The sequence below is a fragment of the Phalaenopsis equestris genome, unplaced genomic scaffold (assembly GCF_001263595.1).
Source record: "Phalaenopsis equestris unplaced genomic scaffold, ASM126359v1 Scaffold000061, whole genome shotgun sequence".
Classification (NCBI taxonomy): Eukaryota; Viridiplantae; Streptophyta; class Magnoliopsida; order Asparagales; family Orchidaceae; genus Phalaenopsis; species Phalaenopsis equestris.
Window position 1 is genome coordinate 1,806,963 of NW_018164503.1, and position 7,505 is coordinate 1,814,467.

The 7,505-nt window shown below is 39.9% G+C and overlaps 1 protein-coding gene across 1 annotated transcript in view; it reads left to right on the forward strand.

Annotated features, from left to right (window-relative positions):
• Positions 1-4,637: 4,637 nt before the first annotated feature.
• Positions 4,638-7,505, forward strand: part of LOC110019554 (probable mitochondrial saccharopine dehydrogenase-like oxidoreductase At5g39410) — a 17,052-nt gene continuing 14,184 nt past the window's right edge. The window contains exon 1 of the mRNA XM_020717264.1: positions 4,638-5,364. Coding sequence (XP_020572923.1) covers positions 4,714-5,364 — 651 coding nt within the window. The 5' untranslated portion in view covers positions 4,638-4,713. The remainder of the gene's footprint in view (positions 5,365-7,505) is intronic.

The following is a 7,505-nucleotide window of genomic DNA, read 5'->3' on the forward strand; positions in this document are numbered from 1 at the left end:
TAAAAATAAAACCATTTCTGTGTAGAGTGCCCAAAGAAATCAAATTCTTCTTCAGATCTGGAATATGTCTGACATCACATAACGTTCTAACTGTGCCATCATATATCTGAATTCTGACTTCTCCAATATCAACTATATTGCAGCATCTATCATCACCCAAATAGAGTGAGCCAGAATTAGTAGACCTGTATGAAGTAAACCACTCCCTATTAGGTGTTATGTGATAAGAGCACGCTGAATTAAGAATCCATGCATCCGTGAACTGAGTTGATGAAACTGATAGCATATCACCATCACTGTAATCTGAACTATCATTCTGCACCACATTTACAGAATTTGATGAAGTATCACTTTTCTCTCCAGTCTGCTTCTTCAGCTTTGGACAATCTCGCTTCATATGACCTGGCTCCTTGCACTTGTAGCAATGAATTTCCTTTTTACCTCTAGACTTGGATCTGGAATTTCGCCTTCAAGAACTCTTCTTCTCTTTCTTCCTTCCACGATCCTGCTTACCCTTAACATATAAACAGTCTCCGTGAGAGTTTCCCCCTGCATTTTGCTTCCGCTGGTTGTGAGCCAACAACGCTGCAGTAATCTCATCAACTTTGATAGTCTCTTTCCCATATGTCAGAGTAGTCACCAGGTGTTCATAGGAAGAGGGCAATGAACACAACAAAATCATCGCTCGATCCTCATCCTCAATAATCACATCAAGCCATAACCTGTGATTATTGGATGGAAGCCATTAACATGCTGCGCCAGATTATAACCTTCTTTCATCTTCAGCCCATACAACTTTTGCTTCAGATACAACTTGTTCGTCAGAGATTTTGCCATAAAATGAGCTTCCAATTTCTTCCAAATCTCCCCTGGAGACTGGAGATTTCAGATTGAGATTTCAGATTCATCACGTGATACATAACCTCATCTGCTAGGCATAGTTGTATCGTCGCTGCCGCTCGCTGTTGCAATTCGTCCCAATCTTCATCCTCCATGACATCTGCTTTTGCTACCCACAGAGCTTTCAAGATTCCCTGTTGCGCCAACAGATCTTTCACCCTGGTTTGCCACAATCCGAAGTTACCAGTTCTGTCGAACTTCACCACCTCGAATTTCGCACCAGAAAATGCCATCTGAAAATTAATCCTGCAACAAAACTGCAAAAAAATTCCTCTGCAAAAATCCTTGCTCAGACTTTTTTTTTTTAAAGAGGAAAGAAAAAAAAAGATTTTTTTTTTATTTAGGAAACAAAATTCTCCTCCTCCGCTATTTTGGAGGGAATATTCTCCTCCAATGGAAAGTCCCGAATTCTTTTTTTTCTTATCGGAAATCCTTAATTAAATTTGATTAATTTGATTTAAATCAATTTAATTAAAAAAGCTTTCCTTTAATTTTTTTTTCTCAGGAAACAAAATTCTCCTCCTCTGCTATTTTGGAGGGAATATTCTCCTCCAATGGAAAGTCCCGAATTCTTTCCTGTTTCCGTAATTCTTGTTGTCCAGGACAGGAAAATGGCTACAGCAAACAATTCCTTCCTATATTTTTTCTCCGCAGCGTCCTTGATTTTTGCTCTCTAGGAAAGAGAACAGGCCTCCGCGATCCGCACGCCAGAAAGGAAATTCTTCCACGCTGCCTTCCTTGCCTGCCGCGGACGCTTTCCTTTTTCTGCCTGCCGCGATTCACAACCTGCTCCGATCTGCCGCAAACCGCCCTGTGGAAGAAGCCCCGCCTAAAGCCTCGCCTATTCGCGTACGCGAACCTCCTTCGTGATCCTTCGGCCTGTTCGGACTGTCGCAGAAGCCTCCGCTTTCGCTGCTTCTGCCTTCGCAAGCCTCCGCCGAAAACTCTTCCTCTCTGGTTCGCCCTGGCCGCGATCTCCTGAACCCTCGTCGAAGTCGCCTATCGCAGCTTCCAAAAGCCGCGATCTCGTCGATTCCTCCTTCACGGGAAATCCTCCTTCGAATCTGCGTCGTGGGCCGAAATTTGTACCGCCTCTTAAATACCTCAATTCCGAACCGAAGCCGCGTAACTATAACCCCTATACCAAACCGTGGGGCTTTGCCCCCCACCCCAACCCACGTAACTTCCCAATTTGAACAGATTCTTCCGCTCCGCTCCGCTCTGCTTCGATCCAGCGTCTGTCCTGATATGATATATGAGTCGTACCATAAAAGTGTTAGATATAAAAAAATAGCTCATAACAGTAACAATAATAAGTAGCGATAACTGGCTTATTATGATAATTATTTTAAAAAATACTCAAAATAACTACTGATTCATTCTTAAACAAAAATAAGTAAAAGTATTTAAAAAATGCATCAAAGATACATGTTTTTTAAAAATAAAACACAAAATGATCCCAAATAGTCTTGTATATTGTAATATACTTTAAAAAAACACCTGTAAATATAAGAAGTAGCCTAATAAAATTTTCTATAGCCCTTAAAGCTTTTGTTTGGATGATGAAATATGTGTGAGGAAAAGTTACTATTGTTTTAAATGGTCTATGCGTGGTCGATGAATTTATTACACAACTATATATATTGTATAATTGAAAGTGGTATGCATGAATCTTAAGGCAAAATGTTGTCTCGTGCGTGCAACTTTTTCTCCAACAAAGGACATTTCTCCTCGATGGAAGACTTATCCACCCCGACGGAGGACTTCTCCCTTTGACAAAGGAATTTTCTTCGCGACAGGGGACGTCTACCCGACGAATGACTCTTCCCCTCGTGGAGGACTTTTTGCCCCCGACAGGGGACTTCTCCCCGATGAATGACTTTTTCCCTCAACAAAAAAACCCCAAGATGATAGCTCCAACACGCAAGACCAAAATACTCTGTAGTATCTTTTTAAAACAAATGCAATATTGTAATTTACTTATTGAACTTCTTAGCATCTATAATAGAAAGACAATTTGATGTAAAAGGGGCTCTTGGATAGTATATATATATATATATATATATATCCTCTATATCTCTTCTCCTTGTGTGAAAAGCGATTTCCTCCTTGTGTGAAAAGCGAAGAAATCGCTGACAAATGAAAGGTGGAGAGAGCTTGGAAGAAGATGCCTTGGTGAGTGGTAGTCCTCGGGTAAGATGGCAGAATGGCTACCTTGGTGAGTGGCAGTACTCTTATTTATCTGTACTCTTTTCTGAATATTGAAAAGGAAGTCGTCGCTCTGCTCCCGAGGACGTAGGCATTTTTGTCAAACCTCGTTAAATCTCTGTGTTCTTCTGGATTTGAGTCGTTCTTGTTTTTCTTCGCCCTAATTTTCTCAACAAGTGGTAAGGAAAATAAGAGTATGGATGGAAATATATCATATCCACTACGACTTATAGACGTCATCACAACTCACAACTACGATCTACATGACTCACAACTTGTGCAATTATCATCGTCAGTCTTTTCGACTTCATCGCAACCCACTCTTACAACTTTTGTGATTAATTACGACCTACACGGGTCACAACTCATATAGCTCCCAACTTTGGTCTTTGCATTCTACCGAAGGTATCACAGCTCACCACTTCAGTCTACGTGGCTCACAACTTATGTAACTTTCTACTATGACCTTGGTAGCCAACCGATGATTTTGAAGCAACCGTTTGTGACCCATATGACCAATTACTACCATGGCTTTCATTTGTGACCTATATGATAAACTGACATTATAACAATCATTTACAATATTTAAGACAGACTATTGTCTTCATAACAATCGACTACGGTTGTTGCAGTCTGCTATCACTGAGAATTTCATCGATTACAACTAAACTATGACTTTATCAATAAATTAATGTTGTACATTTATAATCACCAACTTTATAACTTTATCTTCTTTACATTTAGAACAATGGAATGAACCTGTGCACTCAACAATCATAGTATATTATTTAAACTGGAATAAACCCTGTGTTTTTTTCCCATTTCTAAGGTTTTCCACACAAAAAGTCGATGTGCTCGTCTTACTTATTTCTTTTTAATTACCTGAGTGCGTGTTGGGTTTTCGTGCAACGCTAAGATGATAATTCATTATTCTAACGCCACAGAACTTTCAACACACATCAATCATTAATACCACACATTAATATGAATCCAAACTTACCCTTCGAGGTGTGTATCAATTTTAGGGAGCAAGTTAAAACAACAAATCAATAAAACTTTATCTCAGTGAATTAGCCCATATATGATAACAAATCAACAAATCTTCATCTTAGTGAATTAGTCCATATATATGAGATTAATATTACAAAATTACAAATAATATTTTAATTTAAAAAAAATTATCACATCTTGTAGAAGTTTGAGATTTAGGGTCCATTTGAGGGTTGCTTATCCTTAAACGCGGTCTGCGGGCCGACCACAGGGGACGACCCGCGGCCTGCGTTTAGTATAAAAACCCAAACGCAGTTTCGGATAAACTGGCGAAATGCGCGAACCAAACAGTACGCCGGCGTTTTCAATACAATTCTTATTTATTTATATATATTACATCTAAAAATATTATTATTATTCACATCTTAAAAATGCGATGCACCAATTTTTTTATAAGTTTATAATTATGCATATGAAAGATTAGATATTGAAAATGTAAACACAAAAGAATTATGCGAAATTTATGTAAATTTACTAACACACAAAGTATTAAGGCGAACTGTTTCTTAAACCTTCAGCAGCTCCTTTAACTCACATCTCGACATCAACTTCGCCATGGCGTCGGACTTCGATCTCGTCATCTTCGGCGCATCGGGCTTCACCGGAAAGTACGTGATCCGTGAAGCCCTAAAGTTTTTCTCATCCCCTACTTGTCCTTTCAAAACTCTGGCACTTGCCGGCCGAAATCCCTCCAAGATCTCCGAATCCTTAGCCTGGGCAGCCTCCCCTTCCTCTCCTCCTCCCATACCCATCATCTCCGCCGATGTATCTGATCGACTCTCCCTTCTCAATCTATTCCGACGCACCCGCCTCGTTCTCAACTGCGTCGGTCCCTTCCGCCTCTATGGAGATCCCGTCGTCGCTGCGTGCGTTGAGGTGGGTACTGATTACCTCGATATCTCCGGCGAGCCTGAGTTCATGGAGCGGATGGAGCTGCAGTATCACGAGATGGCGAAACATACTGGAGCTTTGGTTATTTCGGCTTGTGGATTTGATTCGATACCGGCTGAGATGGGCTTCATTTTTCATTCGAGGCAGTGGGAACCGCCTGCTGCGGCTAATCGGGTTGAGGCGTATGTGGTTTTGGAGTCGGAGAGGAGTATTGTGGGGAATATTGGTACTTATATGTCTGCGGTTCTTGGGGTGGCTAATGCTTCGAGTTTACAGGAGCTGAGAAGATCTAAACCTAGAAGAGCACGGCCACAGGTAAGTCTGCTACTGATTTATCTCCTCCTTTGCTTGAATTTATGGTTTTTCCGTTTTTGCTAATAGTTAAGTAATTTAGTTTGGTTAAAATCTCAACATTCGAAGTTAGTGACAATGAATTCGTTTGATTTTCTATAAATTTCCTATTAAGGTTTATCATTGCTAACTTACACCTTTCATGTGGCATCGATATTTGGGGTTTAAATAGAAAGTTCATTTTTAATTGATAACGATACGTATACTTGCATAGAATCTCATTATTCATTGCTTATAATTTATATATATTTTACACAACTTATTTTTCATACAATGTTTTTCATACAATACAATGATCAAGTTTTTGGTGTTGTAGTGGTGTCAACTTCATAAATCATTACATACAAAAATTCGGGATCAATGCTTACCATCAATAATTACATTAATGTTATTTCAATCAATGTCATTTCCTTTCAATAAATTAGTGCTAGAATTATGCTATGGTTATTTTCCTTTCCATAAGAATGAGTTATTGCTTATTCCATTCAAATGTTGTTCGGCTATTTATTAGCTTGAGACCAATAATAAAGATCATCTGATAAGTATTATTTTCAACTTTGTGTTGATTGAGAGTTGTGGTTTTTCTCGAATTAAACCAACTAAGGAGGTCGAGGATGTTGTGAAAAACAACGGCAATAAATCGAAAAATAGATCTAGAAAAATACACCAGAAAAAAAGGCGACACATGATTTACGTGGTTCGGCAACTTGCCAACGTCCACGGAGCTGCAGAGGATTTTATTAGCTTTGAGGATTATACCGTCGATCACGTCGACTTACAAGAAAAAATTCTCTCTCTCTCTCCTCACCTTCTCTCTCTCTAAACCGAGAGCCACACGGAGAACGAAAACCACCCAAGGGAGCTGGAAACCTCACGCCAAATTTAAAACGAAGAGAGAGCACAAGCCTTGCTTATGTTTCTTTCCTTTTTCTATCCGTAAGCCACCCTGGGAAACCTGCTTCTCTCCTACCCGAAAAGCTTCAGCAAGGAATACAGGGAATAACATATATCTTTGCAAGTCCTTCTTCCTTAAATGGTCTAATATGGCCCATTAAGGAAGCAATTTTAATTAGCTGCATTTTAATTAGCGAATTCCAAAAGGAAGCAACGGAGAAAATATGGAGAAAGAAATATTAAGCAATATTAATTAATATTGCTTTCCTCAATTTACCAACAAGAGGAAGGCGGGAGAATCCATAGAAGAAGAAGGAATTAAATAAAATTTAATTAAATTTCATAGACGCCAAAATTGCCAAATCAAGCCAAAATTGCCAAATCAAATTGTGGACCGAGCTCCACAATACCTAACAATTCTCCTACTTGGAGATCGGGACACTAACTGCATCGTCCCCTGACTACATCGTCCTTTTCCTCATATATGATATCCTCCACCTCTGCAACTCAAACCTCCGGTTTTCATGCCAGAAGACCAACAGAAGACCCACTGCATGGGCAATATCATGCCTCAGCTGAAGGTCTTTTTCAACAAGTGCAGTCTTGTACCTCTTACCGCCATCAAACGCAGTCTTCACCCGATACACCCACTTGTTATGCAATGTCTTTTTTCCTGGTGGAAGTTCTGCTAGCTTCCACTTGCTCAAAATTTTATCTTGCAAGACTTTTTCATAGCTCTGTGGTTCTCCACCATATGTCCGTACAAAATTCAGTTTTTCTGTCTTTGGCGCTCTGTCACCTTTCAGGAAACTGACTCTATTCTGCTTCCCCATAATGCACCTCTGACTCATGTTTTCACGCTTGAGTAAACCTGACTTTTTGCAAAGTCCAATTGCTCTTGTTAGGGAGTGCAATATCAACATCTCCCATCCCCACGTATCTGAGAACACTACTGAATGACCACCCTCTTTGAGCTGCCCTACAGAAATGAGGTTTTTCTTCAATTCAGGAACGTGCCTGACTTTTTGCAAAGTCCAATTGCTCTTGTTAGGGAGTGCAATATCAACGGCTCCCATCCCCACCACGTCCAGCGCTTTTCCATCAGTCAAATATACCTTCCTAAAGTTGCCTGCAACATAATTCCGCATTAACTCCCGGTGGGAAGATGTATGGAAGGAAGCCCCTGAATCCAGTATCCAGTCATCAACAGA